General features: G+C 58.1%; 1 protein-coding gene across 10 annotated transcripts in view; it reads right to left on the bottom strand.

The window, feature by feature from the left end:
* Positions 1-1839: 1839 nt before the first annotated feature.
* ZMAT4 (zinc finger matrin-type 4) overlaps positions 1840-27367 on the bottom strand; it is a 48519-nt gene continuing 22991 nt past the window's right edge. For 3 of the 10 annotated variants that reach the window (XM_065856835.2, XM_065856834.2, XM_065856832.2), the window contains 5 exons: positions 23311-23400; positions 18631-18787; positions 14902-15123; positions 11056-11152; positions 1840-4189 (listed from right to left, as the gene is read on the bottom strand). In XM_065856835.2, the coding sequence (XP_065712907.1) occupies positions 4174-4189; positions 11056-11152; positions 14902-15123; positions 18631-18787; positions 23311-23400 (582 nt within the window). In that variant the 3' untranslated portion in view covers positions 1840-4173. Of the gene's footprint in view, positions 4190-11055; positions 11153-14901; positions 15124-17701; positions 18354-18630; positions 18788-23310; positions 23401-27367 lie in introns of those variants that run through there. The other 7 variants (XM_071799398.1, XM_065856833.2, XR_011735861.1 and 4 more) reach the window with 6 other exon arrangements.

A 27367-nucleotide genomic window follows, 5' to 3' on the forward strand; every position in this document is an offset into this window, starting at 1 on the left:
AGCACGGCCAGGAGGAGCCCAGACCTTCACATACGTCATTTGAGGATTAGGAAAGGTGGTTTTAAAGGTCAGGACTTGCTAATGAAGTTGATGCAATATGAACTTGAAACAAGAAAGTACCACTTACGTACTAGGAGCATTCTTCTCCCGCGATTACTTTCTTCGCGTTAAGCAGCGTCTCAGGGCAGTCACTGCACACACTGTTGCCATAGAGCTCCATTGCTGGGCACAAGCAGCCAGTTAAAACACATGTATTATTTGTGCTGTGTTGTGTCTGAGCATAAAACACCACAGAAAAGCGAGGGTCTCGCCTCCGAGACATCACCCAACACATCGCGCCAGAGCCGAGGAACGCTATCAGAACGGCGACAGAGCTCCAGCGCCGTGTGTCGGGAGATGACGGTTCGGGTGTTGATGCCTGCATTTTCAAGGATCTCTGATATATCTGCACCAGCCCCGGCAGCGATCTGCAGGCATTTCTGCAGGGAGCCTTAGCTTCCCACTAGGAGATTTGTCCTTTAATGTCTTGCTTTGAAGGCCTAATGAACTTAGGAAAGGCAAGAGATTAGAAGGATTTCGGGACCAAAGCCTGATTGACTGGACCAGGACAGCACTGGCAACAAATGCAAATGTGCACTGATGTAGCTGCCTGCGTTTGAGAAGGGATGGAGCAGGGGATGTGACGGGGCAGCTCCTGCCCACCCCACGTGTCACCTGCTCACCGGGGCTGTGGGACATGGGACCGTCCCAGCAGGGTGGGACAAACAGCCAGGGCAGGACAAACAGCCACGCCACTCAGTGCAGCAGCGCCGGAGCTGCCGACACACCGGCCCAGGGAAAGAAGCGGTGTTTGTGCTGTCATTAATTTGCTGCAATTAGCTCGTGGTGATTACTCGAGCACACAAGTCAGGTATCTTTTCCTGCACCCTGGGTGCAGCCGGGGGAGACGCACAGGCTGTGGGAAGAACCGGGGGAAGGAGGCTCAAGAACGCCGCGCACGCACCGATGATGCGCCCTATTTCCATAAATCATTCTCCCCGTAAAGAGGCAGTTTAGCTTCAGAAGCACTGGTGTCTTCTCATTACCCAAAACACAATAAATGAAACAGCCCCACAGCTATGAAACCTAAGGAGATGCCTACTCAGCTGTGAACAACCCGTTCTCCTCCACACATGAAAGGCATTGATGCAAGAGCACAAATTAACCATACAGAGCGTCTTCAGTGTCTTTTACTGTCCCCAGAGAGTAAACAAGCAGATTCTGCAGCACATCTGACCCTTCCCTCCTCCAGACGAAGGCACAAGCGCAGCCCGGGGCCACGGCTCCTGCGAGCTCCGGCTGTCTCCGGGATGCGGCTGAGCAAAGGTCTCTGTCCCCACTCGGTCCAGATCCCCTTAGCGAGGACCCGAGCTGCTGCCGCCGCGGGCACACCCGGAGCCCCTGGAGCCCCCGGCGCCCCGTGCGCGGTGACTCCGTGTGCAGGCGCCTCCCTCCGCCCGAGCTTTCGTGCGGGGGGGCCGGAGGTGCAGGAGCCCGGGCGCTCCCGCAGTGCGGTCGGGATGCGAACAGTGCAGGCGCTGCGGGCGGGAGCGCACGCGGAGAGAGGCTCCAGTCACCCCGCGGGTACGAAACGTTTCCAAACGCACAACGTGAAATCAGAAAAGCCAGCGAACAGGGGAGAGCGCTGGAGGGACGAGGTTTGTGACGCGCTCTGCGGGTCCCCGCTCTCCTCCCCAGCAACATTACGGAGCAAGGTGGAGCGAAATATCACATTTGCATCACACCTGCAGTTTTCCAGGCGACACACGGAGCGCTACTCAACACCAAAACGCAGAGCGATACACTTTGCTTTGGTTTATTAGGGTGAAGAGAAGCAGACGGAGGGCACAGATCAATCACCTATGTACGATTTGATCGCTTGGCAGAAAATCCACAAACCTGCAGGCCACGGTGGTGACTGTGGGCTCGGTGAAGTTTCCCAACGCAGAGCCAGGAGCAGCAGGAGATGCTGCAGAAGTGGATTTGCACCTTGCTGGGGTTCCCGGTAAACGAACTGGTGGATGCGGACACATCGCCGCTCACTTCCGAAGACGCCAGAGCCTCCAGCCAGCGTGCACAGGAAGGAGGTGCCACAGCCTGCGACTGCAGCGATGCAGGAGCAGGGAAATGGCCACAGTCTCAGAAGACTTGTGCTACCACACATACAAAACCAACGAGATTGCTCTTTAAAAAGGTGGTGCTTCGTCTGTAGCGGCATTCACAAGGCAGGTTCTCAGCATGCAAAGTGCACTCACCCAGTGTGTAACGGCACCGCGAGGTCTGGTTTGCATCGCTCACAGTCCCTGCGTGACACCGGGTCCTGTTTATTGCAGCAATTTGCATTGCAGTGGGTTAGGTAAGAAACCTGGTCTCTTTGTGCTGACTGCAGTAGAAAACCTAAAATCTTTGTGAGCTCCCTCTTTGCAGTGGGCAGAGTTACTTGTGTTCCTGGGCTCCCCAAGGCCGGGGAGAAACAGACATCTTCCCTATAGCCAAGCCCTGGTCCTCCGCAGACCGGGACCCCGCCAGGCTCTGCACAAATGCTGTTTCTCCTGGACCAGTAAAAGTGGTTTTCAGGCCATTTTTTCTCCCTTCAGATCCTTTAGTGTCTTCCTCCCCGTGAGCAAGGACCCTCCGGCCACAGTCCCGGCCACAGGGCCCCTGTGGAGCCACCACCGGGACCCCAGCGAGGGGGGCAGCCAGGCACGCCCAGCACCGGGGGTCCCCAACACGTCCCTCTCCGGACGCTCCCTGTCCCCGCTGAGTGCCCCGGCTCCCACACCGCGGGCACGGCTGCAGCACACGGGGGTCCTGCTGCATTTAGAGCCTTTGGGCCTGACCCATGCCGACAGTGCCATCGGCAGGGGCGCCGCCCCTGAGCACCGGAACCTCCGTCCCCGGGGGATTCTGCCCCAATGCAACACTCACCGGAGCGGCAGCGCTGGTAACGCCGTGTGGAGCCCAGACGCCGGCGAGGGCTCGCGCTGCCACGGCTCCCGGGCTGCGCCAAGGGCAGCTCTGGGGACACGCGGTGGTTCAGCCTGGGTGTCCTGAAACCAGCCTCCGCACGCCACCTCGCCGCTGTCCCCACCGCCGGTCCCTGCAGCTGCAAACGTCACCAACCCGGCAACTGAGCCCCTGCCGACTGTTCGGTCCCCGCCGTCCTTCCCACAGCTCTCCGGCTGCTGCTTGCTCCGGGACAATGGCTGATCAGGGGACGATGGCTGCTCGGGGACGATGGCTGCTCGGGGATGATGGCTGCTTGGGGACGATGGCTGATCAGGACAATGGCTGCTTTGGTGATGATGGCTGCTCGGGGACGATGGCTGCTCTGAGACAATACGATGGCTGCTCGGGGACGATGCAATGGCTGATTGATTGGGGACGATGGCTGATTGGGGACGATGGCTGATTGGGGACGATGGCTGCTCCAGAGCCAACGGCTGCACCGCTGGGCGAGGGCCGCCTGCCCCAGGCGCACGCCTGGTGTTGAGTTTGCATCAGCCAAGGTGATGAAGCCAAGAGCTTCCATCCGGCCCGCAGGAATCCTACTGGCAGGAAAAGGGTTTAAGCTTTCATTGAGTTCTCTTGCCCAGTGAACCGTTTGTTTCTCTGAAGACAAAGAGGGAAGGGAAAAACCTCGTCCGTTATGCAATCCCCGTGATTCATTTTTTGCTGCTCTTGATGTGTTGACAGAAACCGTGCTGGCGAAGGTGAAGAAGTGTGTTATTTCTGGTTGAAGACTGATTACATCACTATCGTGGATAATGTGACAGATTAATTTTATACTCTTGGGGGAGATCTAAGAATAAATATGAAAAAGTAAAATATTTTGTTTCCACCGTCTCTGAAGATGAGTGACGATGAAGTGCTGTATTTACAGGACAGTTATCGCACTCTAGACTCTGTGCTGAATAAATATTATCTTGAAAGGGTAAAAAATCCATTGGAATAGTTTAACTCACCACAAAATTAAAAAAAAAAATCCATGTATTTGTCCAAGCGGAGGTTAATTACACGTTAATTATCGAACCCACACAGGACCGCTGTCCGAGGAAGCGCCCGCTCCTGGAGCCCGTCCGTCCTGCAGCCCAGCAGCGCCCGCGGGGCCTCCTCACCTCGGCTGCCCGACCTCTACTGGTTCTTCAGGCTGCGGGAGAGAAACGGAGCAGAGGTGACTCCCCCGGCACCCGGGGACCCCCGCTCACAGCCGGTGCCTCCGCATCCCGGGGACCCCCGCTCACAGCCGGTCCCTCTGCACCCCAGGAACCCCCCCGCTCACAGCCGGTCCCTCTGCACCCCAGGAACCCCCCCGCTCACAGCCGGTGCCTCTGCACCCCGGGGACCCCCCCGCTCACAGCCGGTGCCTCTGCACCCCAGGAACCCCCCCGCTCACAGCCGGTCCCTCTGCACCCCCGGGGACCCCCCGCTCACAGCCGGTCCCTCTGCACCCCGGGGACCCCCCCGCTCACAGCCGGTCCCTCTGCACCCCGGGGACCCCCCCGCTCACAGCTGGTCCCTCTGCACCCCGGGACCCCCCGCTCACAGCCGGTCCCTCTGCACCCCGGGGACCCCCCCGCTCACAGCCGGTGCCTCTGCACCCCAGGAACCCCCCCGCTCACAGCCGGTCCCTCTGCACCCCGGGGACCCCCCGCTCACAGCCGGTCCCTCTGCACCCCGGGGACCCCCCCGCTCACAGCCGGTCCCTCTGCACCCCGGGGACCCCCCGCTCACAGCCGGTCCCTCTGCACCCCGGGGACCCCCCGCTCACAGCCGGTCCCTCTGCACCCTGGGGACCCCCCGCTCACAGCCGGTCCCTCTGCACCCCGGGGACCCCCCCGCTCACAGCCGGTCCCTCTGCACCTCGGGGACCCCCCGCTCACAGCCGGTCCCTCTGCACCCCGGGGACCCCCCGCTCACAGCCGGTCACTCTGCACCCCGGGGACCCCCCGCTCACAGCCGGTCCCTCTGCACCCCGGGGACCCCCCCGCTCACAGCCGGTCCCTCTGCACCCCGGGGACCCCCCCGCTCACAGCCGGTCCCTCTGCACCCCGGGGACCCCCGCTCACAGCCGGTGCCTCTGCACCCCGGGGACCCCCCGCTCACAGCCGGTCCCTCTGCACCCCAGGAACCCCCCCGCTCACAGCCGGTCCCTCTGCACCCCGGGGACCCCCCCGCTCACAGCCGGTGCCTCTGCACCCCGGGGACCCCCCGCTCACAGCCGGTCCCTCTGCACCCCAGGAACCCCCCCGCTCACAGCCGGTCCCTCTGCACCCCGGGGACCCCCCGCTCACAGCCGGTCCCTCTGCACCCCGGGGACCCCCCCGCTCACAGCCGGTCCCTCTGCACCCCGGGACCCCCCGCTCACAGCCGGTCCCTCTGCACCCCGGGGACCCCCCGCTCACAGCCGGTCCCTCTGCACCCCGGGGACCCCCCCGCTCACAGCCGGTCCCTCTGCACCTCGGGACCCCCCGCTCACAGCCGGTCCCTCTGCACCCCGGGACCCCCTGCTCACAACTGGTCTACCCAAAACACATCTGAAATTTTAAGGAGAGTTTTGTATTTTCTGAAAGAAAACTGATGCAGCAATTTGAAGCAAGTGCACTTTCTTTAGGTCTTCATTTTAATTTGCTGAAGAGCTCAGCAAACCCCGCAAATCTTGCCTTGGTTTCAACTCAACGCATTTTGGGGCAGTGAGGAATTTCTCTTCCGGCAAGAGCTGAGGAGCTCAGGTTCAGTCAAGGTTCATGCTTTACATTGAAATAACCACAAAACAAAGCTGCACCACCCATCCTGCGGCTTTCAAACAGGATCAGAACAGAAGGTATCGGGGATACCTTTATTTTCACTTAGAATAAAAGGCAAGGGAGACAATTCAAACCTATAATGAGAGAAAGTATTACACACTCCCTCTTCATAGACAGTGTAATTATTCAGCTGCTTCCTGGAACTGAAATAATGACAAATTAAAGTGCCTTTTAATTCCATCTACCCTTTATAAACTATTCATCTTCTGGCGTTGTTGTCGCTCTAAAGGCATCAGCCACTCCGTGCTGCAGAAAGCACACGGAAACTGCTACTGCTACCAATAAAAGTCATCAAGGTACGAACAAAATCACTTGGCTTTGTTGTGAAGCATATGGTACAACTCGAGTATTTAACGTGATTTCCTGAGCTTTATTGGACACCTCCTATCAAATGGCGCGTTCGTTCTGGGGGGGATGCTCAGCCTCTGGGGAAACAGAAGCAGCACTTTGCATCAAATGGCACAGGAATGAGGTCGGGCGGGAGCCGCCGGAGCCCCCTCTGCCTGTCTCCTGGTTTTCGGCAGGTCATGGACTGCCAGGGCGCCCGGAGCCGGGACGGCGGCACCGAGGAGGGGACGGAGCCGCGGGAGCGCGGTAACCGCGGCCAGGAGCCCGCTGCGGCCACCAGGGCTGTGAACGCCTGTGCGCGCTTTCCAAAATAGCCTGAATCAAATAGGGAAATGCAACCACGGCGAAGGGCGACATTTCCCCAGGCACATTATTCACAATATTTGATTAGCTCGCATGTCTGAATAGCCGAGCAGCTCATGTCAATAACACCCTATTCCAATCAGACGGCTGCGTTCTCAACCAGCAAAAACCCGGAACGCACCAAGAACAGCCGGCAGGTGCCAAACCCGCAGCCGCGTCCCCAGCAGGACGCTGAGCACGGGGTGCCCTGACCGGGCGAGGAACAGCTCCAGAGAGAAACCGCCCCCCCAGCCCTCGGGCGCCCTCTCGACTCGGTACCGCACCCTTTGGAAGGGTTAGATCCCTACAGAATCGATTTTGCCCAATGACAGCTGCTGCATGGGTCCCCTCTCTGCAAAAATCCTAACATTAATCGGAGCGCACGGCTTTGAAAGGGAGAGCCAGACAAGTATTAGCATCTATGAATGTGTAAATGAGTGGTTATAAAACCCCGGAATACATTTGAGAGCTCTAGATGTGGCAGAGAGGTCTGGCTGATCAAAGAGACAAAATAAAGGCAAGAAGACAAAACTCTTCTTTATGGAAGCAGGAGTCATTCTCCCATGTAGTCAGACTCCCAATTACTAGGGCCGATCTCAGCCGCGACGGCTGCCGGCGCACGTTCCCGTCAGAGCGATGAGGAACGCGGCCCGACCGCCGCCATAAATGCACCGGACGCCAGATCCGTGATGCCTTAGGAGAAATATTCTCCTGTATCTGACTCCAGCCCCAATTCCTGACTCCACGGTGGGATTTTAAAAGGACGCATTTTTCCTTCATTTTCAAATATACAGCTTAAGGCAACCGCTCTCTGGAGAAAGAGCGGGAGCCAGTAGACATTGTCTTGCTTTGCACATTCATTGGCCAGAAATATAAGGACCAGCTCGACATCAGCCACCTCCTCCTGCTCTTTTACTCAACACCAAAACACCAGCCAAGACACCTTCAGCCTTCCGGCAGCACCAGTGCCCACATGGAGCGGCGATGGAGCTCCCAGTACCACAATGGAGCTCCCAGTGACACAGTGGAGCTCCCAGTGACACGGTGGAGCTCCCAGTGACACGGTGGAGCCCCCAGTACCGCGATGGAGCTCCCAGTGACACGGTGGAGCTCCCAGTACTGCAATGGAGCTCCCAATGACACGGAGGAGCTCCCAGTACCATGATGGAGCTCCCAGTGACACGGTGGAGCTCCCAGTCCCGCGATGCAGCGCCCAGCACCGCGTCCGCTGAGCAGCAGCTCCAGGAGGCTGCACGCAGGGCTATTTAAAGCGGCTGTGGCAGCCGCGTGGTTTTGTGCCGCTCTCCGGAGAGCTCTCAAGAACTATAATAAACATCCACAACTTGACTCATTCCTCACACTAAAGCAGCTTTCGAGAAGACTCAGCCGCCTGGTATTTTTTGGCGCTCCCAGCTTCCACTCTGCCGCCACCTCCCCGCTAACCTGACCCACGGCACAACCCTTTTCCTCCTATGAAGAATAACAGCTACATAAAAACGCTTTGTTGCCGTGGCAACCGCAATCCGCCGGCTCCAGACCAAGCTCTCGGAAGAGTCTTGGCACTGACCAACAGCAACGACGGCGGCAAACCCGGTGGGCGAAACGCTCGCCAAGGTGGTCGCCTGGTCCCCAGGGCGCTGCCACCAGCCAGCGGGCTCTGGGACACAGCGGCGCTGGAAACGCAGCACCACTACCTGCTCTGGGTTCCAAGACTCACTTTCTTTGTATAGAAGCGGTAATTGGTAATAGAAAGCTACAAAAACCAAGTGGCAGCCCTGTCAAAACCCGTGGAGCTTCTGCTGCACATCCCTTTGCACTGGAAGCAGCATTATAGACCATGGGGAGAACCAGCTCGGAGAGAAGTACGGGTAACTCACTCCCTCCGTCCCACACAGGGGACAATGAAGTTGCAAAAGCAGCTTTACACAAGGAGGGTAGAATCCGGCTGCAGGCCAACAACAGGGTGCACAGAGCTTCTGTTGTGCTGAGCTCCATCGTGTCCCGCGCGCTCCCGCCGGCGCTGCAGGATCCGCGCCTCAAAGCAAACCGAGCGAGAACGGACAATGGAGCGAGGAAACGGAATAATCAGAGCAATTTCCCACAGAAATTGGTCAGACAAATGTCTCTAATTGTCATTCCATTATTACATTTGTAGCATACTTTCTTTTGAATTCGTCACTTTGTTTCCTCTTGTACTGAATGCCCATGAAAATCTCCTGGGAACAGATTTAAGTCATTATGAATAAAAGATAAGAGACTAAATTTAGAAAGACTGATAAGAACATTAATTTGCAAAAGAGGAAGGTCCTGAAATTACCATCTCAAGTCCTACCCAGACACAGTCCGCTCAGTCCCGGGCCCTGCAGCCAGCACTGTCCTCGCCAGCCCCGCGCTCCAGCTGCAGAACAGGGGATGAAGCAGAAAGATCCTCAGTCTTTGCAAATTTTGGCTGAGTAAGTTGCAAGAAATCGTTTGGGAAAGCAATAAACGCAAAAAGGCGTTATCTCTCTGCAGAATTGTCCAAGTGTGGAGGTGACGCTGCTGACGCAGGTGACTGCACAAGGAAAGCAGAGTGTGGGTGTAAACCAGAGATGCGGGGCGCTCTCCCAGCACCGACGAGAAGCAGCGCATCCCTCCTGCACCCCTCTGCTCCGGTTTGGAGCGAACCCCTTCATCTTCTGCAGCAACACCAGCACCAATAATGCGACCGGGGAGGGGAGGGGAAGGACAAACCGTCCCGCCTGCTCCGGTCCTGAGCGCACCCGCACACCCGGGGCCAGGAGGGGCGTCTGGAAGATGCTCAGGTGCTCCCCGAATACACAGGACAGAGCTAACGCGAACGGTCCCGGGAGCCTGTGGTCTCACATCAGCTGGGGAAGCTCGGCGTTTATCTTGTGGCAGCTGAAGTCCAACTGGATATTACTGCTGGTTCCCATCATCCTGCCCCACCTTTCCGCCTGCCCACAAAGCCGCCTGAAGTGTTTCGGTACCTAAGGAACCTTTTGTATCCCTCTTCTAATCTGGGCAGGCCTGAGTGCTTCAGCCTGAAACGGTTCCCAAAGCTCACATGCAAGTGTATTAAGAGAGATTAGTTCATTAATCTGCTTTCTGGTACCATGTATCTTTATCACTTCGTTTTAATAATTTGTACTAATTGGCAGAGCAGACTGCCTCCAGCTCCCGAAGTTGGGTAATACATAATTGCTCTAAATCACAACATAAACCTTTTCACTTGAAAACACCTAATCCCATTACAGCCCCAGTGTCTCTTCTGAGGTTGAGCACATGAAGAAGCTGTGAACTTGGTACCATCAAACACAAATGCCTGTGGCATCAGGACCAGACCAGAACACCCCCCTGAACACCCCCCTGAACACCCCCCTGAACACACCTCACCTCTCAGCAGGAGCCCCTGTCCCCAGCATCTGCAGGTTCACAATTCCCCCATCCCAGCTCCGTGAACCCAGAGTCTGCAGCAAAAACCCAGGAAACCAGGACAAAGCTCCAGCAGCAAAATGCAGCAGGAAAGTGCAGTGAGCCGACAGCGGGATGGAGTCAGCAGGATGGAGACAGCAGGATGGAGACAGCGGGATGGAGACAGCGGGATGGGTGTCAGCGGGATGGAGTCAGCAGGATGGAGACAGCGGGATGGAGTCAACGGGATGGAGTCAGCGGGATGGAGTCAGCAGGATGGAGACAGCGGGATGGAGACAGCGGGATGGAGTCAGTGGGATGGAGACAGCGGGATGGAGACAGCGGGATGGAGACAGCGGGATGGGTGTCAGCGGGATGGAGTCAGCGGGATGGAGTCAGCGGGATGGAGTCAGCGGGATGGGTGTCAGCGGGATGGAGTCAGCGGGATGGGTGTCAGCGGGATGGGTGTCAGCGGGATGGAGTCAGCGGGATGGAGTCAACGGGATGGAGACAGCGGGATGGGTGTCAGCGGGATGGAGTCAGCGGGATGGAGTCAGCGGGATGGAGTCAGCGGGATGGGTGTCAGCGGGATGGAGTCAGCGGGATGGAGTCAGCGGGATGGAGTCAGCGGGATGGAGTCAGCAGGATGGGTGTCAGCGGGATGGAGACAGTGGGATGGAGTCAGCGGGATGGAGTCAGCGGGATGGAGTCAGCGGGATGGAGTCAGCGGGATGGAGTCAACGGGATGGAGTCAGCGGGATGGAGTCAGCAGGATGGGTGTCAGCGGGATGGAGACAGTGGGATGGAGTCAGCGGGATGGAGTCAGCGGGATGGAGTCAGCGGGCACGGCATGGTTGGCAGGGAATTAAGAGCAAACAGTGCTCTCTGTGTCGGTGGGACCACGGAAGCCCACCGGGCTCGGCCCTGCCTTCCTCCACATGGAGGAGCCTCCAGTATCTGTGCTTGCAAAACACCTGGAGCTCTGCAGAGACGGCCGGGTTGTCGGAGTGTGAAGCATTGTTATATATATATATATGTATATATATATTCATTTAGGCAGACACGGACAGGCAGCGGCCGCTGGGAAAAGCCGGAGGATACGCACTTGGTCTGATGCTTGGAGCCCTTCAGGTGCGCGTGGTACTGCTCTATGGAGTTCAGGGTGACGCTGCAGACGCTGCACGTGTAGCTGCGCTTCAGCCCTGCAAGGGAACCCGGAGTCAGTAACGGTGCTCAGAGCAGGGACAAACACCTTCGTGCCTCGGCTATGCGGCTCAGATTCAAAACGAGCTGGAGAGTACAAATGAGCGAAAACGGCTGAAGAAAGGAGGGGCTGTGAGGAGAAAACAAAACAAAACAACAAACCACTTTCCCCAAAAAACTTCTAATTAGAAGCTACTCAGATCTCAGATTGATTTCCAGTTTCCCAGACACTTCTCTTTACAGTAACCCTTCCATTTACTTTCCCAGGCCGGGTATCCAAGCATTAGAGAAGCCCAAAGGAACACTAAGCGCAGAGACCGAGCAGGTTCAACGCAGAGCCCTCCTGGCGCCCGCGGTGCCGCAGGCCCGCGCCCCATCCCCCTGCCCAGGCTCCCCACAGCACCATCGCGCTCAGACTCATGAACACCCGGGGCGCCCCTTATTCCTCCGGCTGCTGGTGGCGAGCGGTCCAGCGCCGTTCCTCCTACGTGCACTCAGGAGCCAGATCACCCGGGGACTCCTTTCCCCGGGGACGCACTGTGCGTCGCCTGCGGAGCGAGCAGCCGCGTTTGCTGCCCGCAGCCCCTCCGGAGGTCGGAGCTGCCCACCCAAACCCGACCCAAACCCGACCCAAACCCGATCCACCCCGGCCGCAGCCCCCGCCGCTGAGCAGCCCTCGCTTTGCTAATTTTAGCCCTCGGCAGGGACAATAAACCCAGCTATTTATAAAGCTGTTGCTGTTGCTGCCGGCCAGCTGAGCGCTGCCGAATGAGAAATAACATCTCCATGGGTTCACACCACAAGTGCTATCAGGAACCTTTGTTGTTGGTTTTGTTCTGTGGGGGTTTGGGGAGTTTGTTTCTTCACCTCCCGACAGGTCTCTTAACGGCCTCTGCTCCCCTCCGTTTCACGGGCTGTTCGATTGCCACAGCTACCAGTGATTCCCAGGTAAATACGCTTCCTTTCACGCTATTGCTGCCCAGGTTGCAGAGAACATGATCCGAGTGCAGCTGCCTGCGCCAGTTCACGTGGGAGCAGACGGGACAGGACCCCAGAGCTCACACGCGTGTGCAAGGCTCATCTCCCACCAGCACAAGAGACAATGGTGTCAGCAGCACCAAAGGGAACACACCAGCACCCCCAGAGCGACAGACACGGGACCACGGCACCAGCGCCCCCAGAGCGACAGACACGGGACCACGGCACCAGCGCCCCCAGAGCGACAGACACGGGACCACGGCACCAGCGCCCCCAGAGCGACAGACACGGGACCATGGCACCAGCGCCCCCAGAGTGACAGACACGGGACCACGGCACCAGCGCCCCCAGAGCGACAGACACGGGACCACGGCACCAGCGCCCCCAGAGTGACAGACACGGGACCACGGCACCAGCGCCCCCAGAGTGACAGACACGGGACCACGGCCCAGCCCGCTCCTGGGTGACAGGAGGGCAAAAGGGGCTGCAGGACCCACGGAACAGACACCCACCCCCAAAACTCAGCACCCGTGGTCTCTGCGCAGGAGGAGTGCCTGGTTCAAACAGCATCTCCCTCCCAATTCGCTGCTCCGCCGCCGGGCACAGATTGCAGGGAAGTGAAACACAGGCAATTAAGCAGATTCACGCACATCTCAAACAGAAGCTGCAAAGCTCCGAGGCGCTCAGGGACGGGGCTGGACCCGCGGACACGCTCCCTGCACAGCCCTGGCCGCTCGGCCAGCGCCCGCGGGCGCTATCGCTGCGCACTCAGTATCAGCTCTAACTCGGCACAGAGAAACGGGGCTCTGGATGAGCTCTTTTTTTCCCTCCTCTTTCTCGTTTCTGAGAAGAAAATAAGACTTCAAAACTGCAGGATGAACACTTGGCAAGAAGAATCAATGCTTTTGTTTCCTATAAATATCACTTGTCCAAAAATACATCTCTATTCTTATTTCTCCAAATACACGTTCGTATTTATCAATAAATATTTTATTATAACCATTATCAAAACATCAAAGGCTGACGGAATGTTTCACTTCAGCCCACGCTGCCTGTTCCAGGCTCTCACAATGCATCAAATGTTCGTCTCTCATAGCAGTCAAAATAGAATTAATATTTCAGTTGTGATGGGAGAAGCCAGGGGGGCAGTGGGAAAGCAGTGAGTTCGCGTTCTGCCGAACACCAAGGCAGCAAAGCCGGCGCGGGGCCAGGAGAGCACAGGGCTGCGACCCCACCACGCGCCGCCCGTCACCAGCCGCTGGCCGTGGGAACGGGGCCGGCCGAGATGCCACTGCCACCTCTGAGCCACCACCGCACTGCGCCCTGAGGTCAGACTCGATGCGTCTGCCGAGCCAAGGCCATTTCCCGGACACACGGCAGATCTCACCGTGCTGGCTGCTGCCCTATGCACCCGCAGGGATCCGCTCCAGCCTCGCGGCTCACGCCGAATTAACCTGCAAGCCCCGCACCTGGGGACAGACGCGCACGGCCACGCACGGCTCTGCCCCCTGGGCACGCCAAGCCCCCTGCAGACCCCGGCCACGTGCAGAGCCAACAGGCTGATGCAAAGCCCTCCAGTCTCAACTCTCCTAAGCGGAAGCTGAATGAATAAAACCACTTCACAATGGATTTATTTACAGTTAACGACCTCCTCAGCCACTGGGAGCTCGGCACAGTTCAAAGTACTCGGCCCTTCCATGTTTTTGTCCCAGGTTTTCTCTCCCGCAGGTTCTCAACAGCGGGCAGTGACTCAGCCGCATGAATCATTCATGGCACTCTGAGTCACACTGGGTAGCACACAAGGACCTGGATAACCATTACCAGGTTTATCTGAAATCAAGAAATGCACAATATACTGCATAGTCATTAGTATTTAAAGGAAAATTAATTCGTTTAGCAGGGGGAAAAAAGGTATTTTAAAATGTTAATGCAATGTCTTGCTGGCAAACCAGACTTCTCCTCCCGCGTGGTTCCGAAAATCAAACCTGCACTTTTTCCTCAGGCCGCTGCAGTCAAACACCCTGTGTGCAAACCCCATTACAACCAGGACCCCAGAGAGCAATTCCAACGGGAGGCTCACCCCTCTCCTCCCGTAATTACACCTCTGTACTGAGCAGGCGCTTTGTCCAGGTCTCGGCCGGTATGAATTAGCACATCTCCATCAGCGGGCACAGCGTGACCGAGCCAGCCCTGGGGCTGCCGCTGCGGGGACTGGGGGCACTGGGGATGCTCGGGGGCCGCGGCTGCAGCTCCGCACGAGGGGGTCCCAGAGGGGTGCGTTCCCCAATCTGGGTGGCCCTGTGGGTGCCAGAGCGGAGCCAGGATGGGCAGACACACGGCTGCTCCCCCTGCAGCACGAATACAGAAAGCTGTGTTCAACATGCCCGCGGCAAACGCTCAGTTCTCTTTCCTGCGGCTGACCCGGGGCCATCGCGGTGTTTTACAAGCTCTAATTAAGCCAGGAGGGAGAGCCGATGCCCTGCTCGGCAGCAGGGAGCGGGGGGAGCAGCTGCCTCCAGCAAACGTCCCCACGTCCCCAGGGGCCGAGCTGCGTTCTCCTCTCTCAGCTCCCAGGGATGCTCCACGTTTACTGGGGAACTGCAGGGTGTGCTAATGGAGGGCGCGACTTTAGGAAGAGGCAAAAGAAATACCGAAGAAACAACTATTTTTTAAACAGTAGCAGGAACCCCCTGAAGCAGTAAGAGCACCACGGTCTCCCTGCACAGAGGAGCAGTGACACGAGCGGCGTCACCGCGGCCCCGGCTCTCACCTCGCAGCTCGCCCAGGTCCAGCGTCTTCCCCAGCTGCTCCAGCAGGTCGGCCCTGGCCGCGTTCTTCTTGTGCTTCTTGCCGTCGTAGTGCTGCTGCGCCATGAGCGGGTTGTTGAACCAGGCGGCGCACAGCTGGCAGTACCGGTCCGAGTCTCGCCGGGGGTGCGGGGCCGGCACCGCGGCACCGTCCGCGTGCGGCTTCAGGGAGCCCAGGCTGGATTCTGCGGGGGGAAACGTTCCCAGGTCAGCGTCCGCAGGCTGGAGCTGCCGCCTGGGGACGGGGACAAGAGCAGCAGTACCAGCAGCCCACCGCGGATTTGGGATGGTGCTGCTCGGAAAAGCGCCGTTTCTCATTAAGATAGAGCAGCGCGAAGGGCCGGCACAGGGCTGCTCCCCACCACCCGCACCTCCCCGGCTGGGGGGCAGCTGGCGGTGCAGTCACAGGGCCTGCGCTGCTGTGACCAGACCCGCTCGCCTTTCCTCCTGAAACTGCTGCTTCCAGGAAAAATTGCCAGCGGGGAATAAACAAACATGCAAAGCCATCCACTTCTCAACACAGAGACAGGTTTATCATTACCTCAGGACTCTCATTTTTCAATTTACTTCGTCTCAGAAAGAGCAGGGAAAGCTGAGGTAGATGTAAATTGTCACATATGAACAAAAAATCAGCAGCCAGTCCCCTCATTCAAATGTCCTCACACTGAGAACTGACGGGTGCCAGCCACCCACGGCCTCAACCTCATCCATATCCCTTCGGATTCACCAGGAGGCCACCGGGGAACACAGACATTGTCCCCAGATGATTTCCAAGAGAAGAGGGTAAGCCGTATTTACACAAGGGAGCTGCACCTTGGTTGCCAGAGTTCTGCTCTGTACAATATAAATCACAAACCTACGGGAAAACAGTGTAGAGTAAAATAAAGCTCAGATAATATTTGGATACTGAAATACAAAATTACTAGCACTTAATTATCGCACCTCAGTGAAAAAATCACTTTTATGTGGTTTTCTTTTCCTTCTCCAAATGAAATGTCTAAATAATTAACAAACTACTCTCTCCACGATACAAGAACAGGCAGTTTCGAGGGGCGAGGAGGAGCTGTGGTCGCCAGGCTCCGTGCTGCCCAGCCCAGCTCCGGCCAGCACAGGCGGGCGGGTGCCGGAGCCTCCTTGGTGTCTGGCTCCGGAGCGGCAGCACCGAGCAAAGCAGGGATATATTTAGACAGGTAATTAAAACTGAAGCCTCTGTGATTGTCTCTGGGGCTCAGGAAAGTTAATATTGCTGCAAATCTTCCGCTGACCTGCTCAGGATGGATGTCTATTAACTTTCCTCAAGGAAATTGTATCTCACCTATAACGTTACCAACAACCTTATCCATTTACAAGGGTTTGTAAGCTGCTATTGTTTGTGATGACAGCTGCCAAGGTACCCGAGCGCCGTGGCTGGGAGGGCTGGCGGAGGCACCGTCGCCCCCGGCGCCCCTGCAGAAACGCCCGCACGCGAGCCCGCTCGCTGCCGCCAGCACGAGCGAACGGCTCTGTGGGCGATCCGGTAATCAAGCGATGGCACGAGCGGCTCCGCAGAAGATATTTCTCCTCCTCGTTCTGCCGTCTCGCCACCGCCCGCTCGTTTGGATCCATTTCCCCGCCAGAGGGTCCCACCGCCCGGTCCCTGCCCGCCCTCCACAGCCCCCCGGCGCTGACGCGGCAGGATCGCTGTCCCCGGCCCGGGCGCGGCGCGGTGCAGCACGCGGTGTGCGGGGCTCGCGCGCGTCCCGCTCCGGCACGGCTGGCGGGCTGGGGGGGACACGGCTGTGTTTCTAACAGCTACGGTTCCAGCACGAGAAAGGCACCCCCAGCCCCCCCGAGGCGCACGTGACACGAGCAGTGCGATTACACCAGCGAGCAGGGCCGGGGCCGGCACACCGCAATTGAGGAGAAAACCAGGAAACAGCAACATTGCCCGGCCAAACTAAGCTCATGCAGACTTCGCATGTGCTTGACTCACGAGAAGCGAGCACAGATTGCCTATCGCTCACATATTTGGTTTTTCCCTGCGGGAAGGTGTTGGTGTCCAGAGCTGCCCTGTGCAGAGATGCTGTGGGGACCCGGAGGTGCTGAGCAGCTCCAGGGCACAGAGGGGGCACTGGGACTGTGCATCTGGGCCAGTATAAATAACCGGTATTACGGCAGCCCAGGAGCTCCGTGATAGATCTGCCTTGCTGCTCTCCAGGCCCCAGGCCATAGGTTATGTCTGTCAGATCTTCAGTCAGCTTTTCCTGGTTCCTGCGTTATCTGCCGCCGGAGGCTGCAGCCAGCAGAGCTGGTGGTGTCCGCGGGAGTGACATCTCCTGCCCGCTGCCGAAACGCCACCCAGCATCCTCTGCCGCTCAGCATCAGCCGCAGCGCCGCCCCGGGCTGCGCATCCAGCCCACAGCGCAGCCGGTGCTCCCCCAGCACCGCGGAAGAGCCACCCCACCAGGGACCCCGCCAGAGCCCCCGGCTGTCCCCCAGCCCCCAGCTGTCCCCCAGCCCCCAATTGTCCCCCAGCCCCCAGCTGTCCCCCAGCCCCCGGCTGTCCCCCAGCCCCTGACTGTCCCCCAGCCCCCGATTGTCCCCCAGCCCCCGACTGTCCCCCAGCCCCCGATTGTCCCCCAGCCCCCGACTGTCCCCCAGCCCCCGACTGTCCCCCAGCCCCTGACTGTCCCCCAGCCCCCGGCTGTCCCCCAGCCCCTGACTGCCCCCCAGCCCCGCGGCGCAGCCCCCGCACAGACCCTCTCCCCACCGCAGGGTTCACTCCGAGCGCACACAACACAAACTGTTTCCTGGTAAAGCCAGGACCCTCGGTTCCGCCTACAACCCCCACCGGTCCTGAGGTGTGCGGAACCCAGCCTGGCAATTAACGAAAACACCCCGTGTCTCCCAAACCCTCCCGAAGAGGAACAGGTGAGAGCTGACTTCTCCACAACGGCGGATTTATCATTCTGATGTGCGCTACGTAACTGCTGCCGAGCAGAAAACACCGCCATTCCCTGAGCAGCGACACGAAAATTAATAATAAACACTCATCAAACGTTAAAAACGTTTCTCCATCTAAAACACAAACATAAAAGCTGCTGGTTTGACTATTTCAAGTATTTCAAAATGCTAAATAGCTCATACAGTCTGCCCTACGTTCGCTTTCGCTGTGGGAGGGAAGTGAGAAAGCCTTACTTTGCTGCAAGAAGCAAAATAGAAAGTTAGAAACACTTTAGTACTCGGCAATGCACTAACATTTGACTTATTTCTTGCACGCAAAGCTTTTTATTCATAGCCACATTTAAATGGCACCCGACTTCTCATCATCGCCACTCCAGGAACTGGGAACGGAGCGTGAGAATGGGAAAGTGATGGAGCCACGACACCGGGGAACGGGGAGGTTCCGTTTCCTCAGCAGCAGGACAGCGGGACACTGCAGGACAGCAGGACAGCGGGACACTGCGGGACAGCGGGACACTGCGGGACAGCGGGACAGTGGGACACTGCGGGACAGCGGGACACTGCGGGACAGCGGGACAGTGGGACAGTGGGACAGCGGGACACTGCGGGACAGCGGGACAGTGGGACAGCGGGACACTGCGGGACAGCGGGACAGCGGGACACTGCAGGACAGCAGGACAGTGGGACACTACGGGACCCTGCGGGACACTGTGGGACCCTGCGGCCGGCAGGCTCTGCCCCGGACCTACCCGTGGCCTTTAGCGCCGGCTGTTCACCTAGCAAGAGTTTCAACCTTTTGGCGTGGATTTTCCCCTGGTAATGCGATTCGGCCACCACTGCTGAGGTGAAGGACATGTTGCAGAGCGTGCAGCATTTGTTCTTGTCCACCGAGTCACCGTCACTGCCCTGCGTGGAGACAAGAACACAGACAGAAAGAGCCGTATGAGCCCACCAAGCACGGCCACGGAGCGAGGGGAGGGGATGCAGGTTGTGACGCCGAGGTCACGGTTTCCATGGGGTCCCCTCCCTTGTCCCCCAGCCCCGCTCCCCCGGGACGGCAGTGGCCGTCCTCACAGTCACTAATCACTGCATCTCTGTTTTTACACATAAATCCCAGTTTAATGAGAATATCGTCTCCAGCCTTGGGAGAAGAGCTCACCAACAGCCCCTGGGCTGAACGGCTGTCAGCAAAACACGACTGCTGCTGCCAGCACGGGCTTACAGACAAACGGCTTCCACAGATACCGGGTAAGCGTACAACCAGCGCATAAGCGGAGGAAAAAGTACATTTGCACCATTAATCGCAATGAATTATTCAATGCATCCCACAAAGGAAATGGTAATCACGCTTAGGGCCACACACGCACGGCCTGGTCTTCCCAAAGATCTCAGTACGTTGTGTTGGCCCCTGCGCACAGTTTATAAAGGATCTGTTTTGAAAACGCTCCTGTGTGCAGAGCAACGCCGTCCGGAGGCAGCAGAGCACGGCTGCGGTAGGCGGCCGGCGCCGCGCTCCCCGCCACGAGACAGCCAGGACCGGCGGTGCCGGCGCGGCAACCCGCGCTCAGCAGCACCCTGCAGCCGGCAGCGCCCCACGGTCAGCAGCGCCCCGCAGTCGGCAGCGCCCCATGGTCAGCAGCGCCCCGCGGTCAGGTCAGCAGCGCCCCGCGGACAGCAGCGCCCCGCGGTCAGTAGCGCCCCACGGTCAGGTCAGCAGCGCCCCGCGGACAGCAGCGCCCCGCGGACAGCAGCGCCCCGTGGTCAGGTCAGCAGCGCCCTGCGGTCAGGTCAGCAGCGCCCCGTGGTCAGCAGCGCCCCGCGGACAGCAGCGCCCCGTGGTCAGGTCAGCAGCACCCTGCGGTCAGCAGCGCCCCGCGGTCAGGTCAGCAGCGCCCCGTGGTCAGGTCAGCAGCGCCCTGCGGTCAGGTCAGCAGCGCCCTGCGGTCAGCAGCGCCCCGCGGTCAGGTCAGCAGCGCCCCGTGGTCAGGTCAGCAGCGCCCCGCGGTCAGGTCAGCAGCGCCCCGTGGTCAGGTCAGCAGCACCCTGCGGTCAGCAGCGCCCCGCGGTCAGGTCAGCAGCGCCCCGTGGTCAGGTCAGCAGCGCCCTGCGGTCAGGTCAGCAGCGCCCCGTGGTCAGGTCAGCAGCGCCCCGCGGACAGCAGCGCCCCGTGGTCAGCAGCGCCCCGCGGCCAGCAGCGCCCCGCGGTCAGGTCAGCAGCGCCCCGCGGTCAGGTCAGCAGCGCCCCGCGGCCAGCAGCGCTCCAGCTGCACACGCAGCGGCGCCTTATTTTGCCCTTTTTCTCTTTAAGCAGGCGTCCCAGTGCTGCTCCGCAGTCCAAGCAGACAACGAGCCTGCTGCAGGAGCTGCCGTTCCGTTCCACAGCGAGCTGCGAGGACTCCGGCACTGCCGGGAACGTGCCCCGCGCAGAGGGCACCGCGCAGCTGGCCACGGTGACACGGGGCCGGGAGCGGTCAGGCGCGGGCCAAACCAGCTCCCTTCTGCGATGCCACCTCCATGCTCAGAACGAGGGGCGAGCGAGGGGCTCTGCGACACCCGCCAGAGCAAACCAACCACGCAGTCGACGTCCAACCCACTATTTAAGGTCATTTTCTCCCCTGAAGTAAGCACAATTACAAAAAAGGCTGATTTTCATCACTTCTCTGTTGTTGTTAACTATAAATCAACTTAAACCTTAGGGAGAAATCTCGAGAGGCGATAAGTACTGTTCTGAGTATAATTTGCACTTCTTTTAAATAGGTTTCTCTCAAGATATTTTATGTCTTCAAAGGGAAATCACTTGAAAGTTGAGAGCCGAGTAAAAGATTCCCAGACTCCATTGATCCTCGGCGGTGGTAACGCACCAAGAGCCTCCAGCGGAGCTCGCTGGCAAAGCTGACGCACTCGGTGTCACCCACCAGGCTCTGTCCCTCCGCCCGTCTGCTCCTCGGTGACATTTTCTCCTTCCCACCCTACTTCCACAGACAGGCTGCCGTTACAAACAATACATATTAGAAAACACTAAGGCTATGCTTGGGCTTCAGTGTCATGAAGCGTTTACCCAAGTCCGTAGAATCGCACCCAAACTCCCTGCACGGAGCTGCCCAGGCGCCCGAGGCTGATCCAGCCCTGAAGGGTAATTATGCCTTCTCATTTGTCAGCGGCTGTTTTACCTGTAACCAGATGGGCTGGGGGAACCCGACCTGGGTGTCTTTTGTCACCTGTTGAGTGACACCGTGTTGACAGGATTGTGCAGCCAGCTGGTAAAATAACATTGCCTCTTGCTCAGGATGCTCCCGGTGCCCTCCTGCATCCCCAGGGATGCTCTGCATCCTCATTCACTCTCCTGCATCCCTGGGGATGCTCTGGACCCCATTCACTCTCCTGCATCCCCGGGGATGTCCTGCACCCCCATTCGCTCTCCTGCATCCCCAGGGATGCTCTGCACCCCATTCGCTCTCCTGCATCCCCAGGGATGCTCTGCACCCCATTCGCTCTCCTGCATCCCCAGGGATGCTCTGCACCCCCATCCACTCTCCTGCATCCCCGAGGATGCTCTGCACCCCCATTCGCTCTCCTGCATCCCCGGGGATGCTCTGCACCCCCATTTGCCCTCCTGCATCCCTGGGGAGGTTCTGCACCCCCATTTGCCCTCCTGCACCCCCGTTTGCTCCCCTCCATCTACCCTTGCCGCTTCCCTCGCTCCCGCGCCCAGCTCAGCCTAAAGCAGCAGCAGTGAACGGGCGCTAACACCTCAGTTCAGTTTCCACCCAGCGCACGCAGGAGCTCTCCAGGCCCGTGCCGCACGAAGCCAGCTGAGGCACCAGGACCATTCCTGCCGCCTGCCCTTGCGGTCTCCTCCCGCCGACCCCGTCCCGCGGACTTTGCGGAGCCGCAGCCCTGGCGGGGTGCGCGGCCTCGGGGAACCGCAGCACAGCCGCCCGCACCGCGGGCTGGCAGACAGAGCGCCCGTCCGTCTGTCAGCGCTGACACCGCTCGCCTGCCCGCTCCGGAGCTGCGCCAAGCCAGCCTCGTTCAGAGAGCTTCCTTGTGTAACGTACAAACTTCAAAGCGAGTCTTGTACATCCAACAGAATTAACTTCAGCCGTTCCTATGCCTGTTAACCAGCTGCTAAAAGGCATAATCCCCACGCAGGACCAGGCGCTCGCAGTCCTGCGCTGGATGTTCCTCCAGCAATCCTCAGAAAAGTAAGGGTTTATCCCACAGATACCAATCTGCTGTCTCCATTCCCTAGGCTTTACCGAGCAGGAAAGATTAGAGAAACCCTTGAAATACAGCCACATAAAACACAGCACTCAAGGCACTGCAAAGTACCTTCTAAATTTGAGTTAATTGCCTGCGCGTGAAGGTGCTGCTGCTAACGAGCTGTTTTCTGCAACGCTCCGTCTGAAACGGGACCGCTGCCCTCTCAGAGCCTGCTCAGGTCGCCCCAGCGAGCGGCAGCAAACGGACCACATCGCTTCTCCCCACAGAGACGGGGCAGTCCGGCTTTGACTCACTTGGGCTCTGCCTGGTCCACGTGCAGACGTGTGCTTTCTTGTTAGACGCCACAAAGCTCATCAGAGGGCCGTGTTCCACGTCTGTGCGCGTGGCCTTGTACCGTTCACATTCTGTAATTAATAACTCGGTACAAATACTGCGAGATTCGGTTGTTGAGGGGTAGATTGCATCTGCAATTACCCTGTGTGCAACATAAAAGTTCCACTAAAATTTTAATTGCTGTGTGAAGGAGCTTTCAGATTCCTTTGGCAAAACTTGCATGCTTCCCCTTTTAATCAGAAGATATCTCACTAAATATTGATAGCATTAAGTCACAGTCACACGCCCACAGATCTGAAATGGTTTGGATGCTGGGAACCTCATCAACAGCTCTCACACCAGCCCCAGCACACGGGAAAGAGCGGGATGAATAATTCACTGTGAATCAGCCCCTACAAATTCAGTCTCCTCTCACTGCCTGACGAACGGCTGCGAGCTGCTCCGGTTTCCTCGGGTTTGCCTGTTCACTGGATTGCGACTGAGGACAACGCTTGCCATGTGTTAAACCCACAGATGGACCACAAAGCTCTGCGCGGAGCCTTTGGGATCCACCGGCCCCTTCCCATCCACTCAGGAACACAGCAACGCACCCGCAGCCCCGGAACGGAGCGAGCGCCGGGTATTTGCTAGCAGCGTATTTTTTTCCAGTGAAATAACATTTGAATAACTAAAAATGCAATTACTGTTGCCGATGCACATCGTATTTCTTGTGTAGTTCATTGAAAATTATTTCCAGTTACTTAGCATTTCAGCTAAACCAAATGTTACCTCTGGGTACCTGATCGTCTGTGGCTGTAACAGGAAAAATGTTGTAGCACAGAGTCAATGACTCACGAAGCAGCTGAGCAAACAGGGACTTCAGTTATACCCACATTTTCTGAGCGGAGCTTTTTGGCCGGGCAGCCTCCGTCCGCGGGGTGCAGCATGTAATAGAGGCGAACTTTGCTGGCGTGCTTCCGGCTCTGGGAAAACAGGACAAAGCACAAGAAAACGCAAGAAATGAAGTTACAGCAGCAAGAGGCTCTATTGCTGTGCATACACCACCAGTCCGCAATGAGACTTCACATGCCCTCGATACACATGCCCAACATGGAAGGAGAAAAGGGGAAAGAGCCAGGTGAGGCACATTTGCACTTCACGGAGGCCTCACGGAGCTCCCTGCGGAGCCGAAACGAACCGGGGATGACTGTGACACCTGCATTAGCAGGAGAAACGGCCACCCCACCGCCCTGTGCCCCGTCCTGCAGCCCCTCGAGGACGCAGCGGGAATGAAGGCGGCAAGAGCAGAGCAACGTTTGCTGTCGGGCCATTGCCACAGCGGGAGAGACGGAAAGATGCGGGTCACTGAGCTGCAGAGACAGGAGGCATCGCGAGGGACCGGGTGCACACGCACAAATACAAACCCACAGCTCCTACACTTAGGGAAGAACAGACTACGTAAGGGGTGTAAGACATCATTCCCAGGAAAGAAGCCCACCGGACGCCCGAGGAGACCCTTCCCAGGAGGGACGCGCCGGGCAGGTCCCACCCTGCCCGACCAGAGGGGAGGATGAGGAGGGACGGAGAGGTGTCCTGGGCACGGCAGCGCCAACCAGGCGGTCCTGGTGAGCACGAAGGAAGATTTAAAAGCTTCTGCAGCAGGAGCACAGGCACAAACGTCCAAAGCACCGACCCGCAGCCGGCTCTTGTCTTCCAGCAGGCGGAGGGGGAGCAGAGCCGGGGCTGCTCCGTACCTGCACCCAGAGCCCAGCCCTGCTTAGCACGCATTATTATGCAAATGCTTCCTCTGCATCTCCGTTTCTGATTGCCTCACAGAACAACGGCACCATAATATTACAATTTCAGATCACGGATTTGCAATTTGAAAATATTAAATTATAATTACCGTGTTCTGGAACATTCTTTTTCCTGTGGTGTGAACCTGGAGCTAAGTTTGCAGAGAGCTATATTTGCATGCATAAACGTGAGTATGCAATCATTTTTTTAATAGAGCGAATCAGTCAAGACAAATATGTCAAATATCCTTCCCTAAGTTGCCTTCCTGCACGCGTTTGGGAATGTGAGTCAGAGCTCAGCGCAGGAAACCCCGGAGCTCCGGCTGTCAGTGATGAGCAGCCAGGCAGGTGCGGCGCGATGGAGACGGCAGGACGCGGGCGGAGCGCCGAGGGCGGGCGCGCGCAGCCGGTCCGGCCGGGCAGCGCCCTCTGCCCCCCGGGGCGCCCGGTGCCACCGCGGGGTCTGCGCGCCTGGGCGAGCCAACGCGCGCTGCGGGCCGGGAGGCTCAGGCGCACAGCAGAGACCACGGGGCCGCAGATTCCCAGCCGATTCCTCCCCTGAACGTCGACACCCCTGGGAGCACCAGCCAGCCCCAAACCGCCCTTCCCGCCATCCCCGGGTGAGCGGCTCCAGCACCGCTCGGGGCCACGCGCCGCCACCCCCGCTGAGCGTAGAGGTGAAAACTCCGTGTGGTTCTTTGTTGTCTTTTTTGTGAGATGAAAAGGCAAGATTTTAACAGCAATCATTTCCAGTGTTCTTTTCTGTGGCGCTCAGCTGTGACATAAATGATACCCAAATGTCAGCATTAAAAGGCAGTGAAGCTTCAGCCTCCTGTAAAACACCTCTCACCTTTATTTATGCGTTCGTTTGGATTTATGAAAGCTAAGGTAAAGACATAACTTACACTTGGCGGAACTTAAAACTACATGGTTCCTCATGCAGCCTGATTATACCATGGTTGTAAAAGTGGAGCTTAAAATCATCCCCGGCCTTTGCAAGCATGTAGTGAGCATCTCATTCCCTCTCGGGGAGCTGAGGTAGCGCAGCCCATTTGTCACCGATTTTATCTCTGGTATTTTCTACATTTACATGTGTATTTATCATCCAAACAGCAAGGCACGAGCGAAGTGATCATTCTTCGCACGCTGCTCGCAAACAGCCCCACGGGTTCTCTCTTCCCCTCCACAAAGCAACTGGGATCTGCAGCTCAGAGGCACGAGAAGGGCCGGTGCCGGGGGGCGGCACAGCCCCAGCACGGCCACGGCCACCGCGGGGGTCCCCGGAGCTCCAACCGGCTCCACCGTCCCCACCGGAGATCCCCAGTGTCCGCAGGAGCCCCAGAGGACACGTCCGGGAGCGGCGGAGATGCGGAGAGAGCATCCCTGCCTCTTAGAAAGAGCCCGTTCACCCAGCAGCTGCAGGCTTCTGCACCGCAAGCTCCTGTGCTATTTATTGTAAGCAAGCTCATCAATAAAAGCAAACAAATGGATCATTTCTAGCTATATCAAATCTACTTGAACACAGAGGATTGTGGCAGAGGCAGCAGAGTCCTGGCAATTCAACCCTGAAACATAAAAGGGCAATGCAGAGCTAAATTGTGCTATGAAATGCAATTTGATTTTGCATAAATCAAGTTTTGCAGCGCAGTTCTGCCCAGGGCGAGCAGCAGCGCGGCAAGAGCAGAGGCGATGCCGTGGCTGCGGGAGCCGCAGCAGCCGGCGGGACCTGGGGCTGGTTCTGAGGCAGCGGCCCCATCGCCCGGCTGCGCAGGCACGGGGTCGCTCTCTGTGCCCCCTTCTCCAGCCAAACCCCTCTCTGTGCCCCCTTCTCCAGCCAAACCCCTCTCTGTGCCCCCTTCTCCAGCCAAACCCCCCTCTGTGCCCCCTTCTCCAGCCAAACCCCTCTCTGTGCCCCCTTCTCCAGCCAAACCCCTCTCCGTGCCCCCTTCTCCAGCCAAACCCCCCTCTGTGCCCCCTTCTCCAGCCAAACCCCCCTCTGTGCCCCCTTCTCCAGCCAAACCCCACTCTGTGCCCCCTTCTCCAGCCAAACCCCACTCTGTGCCCCCTTCTCCAGCCAAACCCCTCCCTGTGCCCCCTTCTCCAGCCAAACCCCTCCCTGTGCCCCCTTCTCCAGCCAAACCCCTCTCTGTGCCCCCTTCTCCAGCCAAACCCCTCTCCATGCCCCCTTCTCCAGCCAAACCCAGCGCACTGGGGAGAGACCCCTCCGGGAGATGGAGAGCAGAGCTGTAATGGCAGCCCGAATGGCTGAGGCTTCTCTTAGTTTGTAATAAATCCTTTTTGGATTGTTGGTTGGATTATGAATCCTTTTAGTGAGTACTGTGTTGATTGTTTTGTACGCTGGCAGTTTCTTAATTAAATCGCCATGAAGCATGCAGTCACACGAGTACACCAGCTCCATCATCTGTATTGGCCCCACTTGTGGTCTCATCACAAGCGATGAAGTTATCTTGGCCAGACCCCGTTCCCCGAGCCCCTGCGGAACAGCAGTGACACCGTCCCCGAAGCTCCGTCCCACAGCCCCTTCCCGGGGCGCTCTGCTCGGGACCGCGCTGAGCCGGGGGCTCCACGGCCCCGTCCCGGTCCCACGAGGGTCCGCGGGGACGACGCCGAGCGCGTGCCCGGCCCTCGTCGAGCGCTTGCAAATTACCGGACCCGCTGGCTCAAGAACCCCAACGTTCCGGATTTCGTAATGGCTGCCTGACCAACTTCCACGTTTCTCCTGGAATGGAACCAATTTATTCCTCATTCTGTGATATAACAACATCCTCTGCGTTTTTAAAACAGAGTATTTTCAGCAAGCGCCTTCCCCTTCTGCCTCCTCGGCCCACTCGGCCAGCACACACCACTGTCGAGATCCCCGTTGGTGCTGCAGAGACAAACTCCCATCTGTTATTCCAGACGCTGCTGGGTGCCAATGTCCTTTTTCTCCCTTTGTAAGTTTTGCAAAGCTTCATTTATAATTTACGGTCATTTCTATCCACTTCCTCTTTTTCCTCCGTGACTTAATTTTTTAAAAAGCGTCTCCTGGTGCCTGTGCCTTTCCGGGCACACAGATACGCACCTGTAATTCCCAACTGCACGCGGCTGAATTTTCACCCCATGGAGCGGCTTCTTCAGAGCAACAGGTAGACGT

The sequence above is a fragment of the Patagioenas fasciata genome, chromosome 26 (assembly GCF_037038585.1).
Source record: "Patagioenas fasciata isolate bPatFas1 chromosome 26, bPatFas1.hap1, whole genome shotgun sequence".
NCBI lineage: Eukaryota > Metazoa > Chordata > Aves > Columbiformes > Columbidae > Patagioenas > Patagioenas fasciata.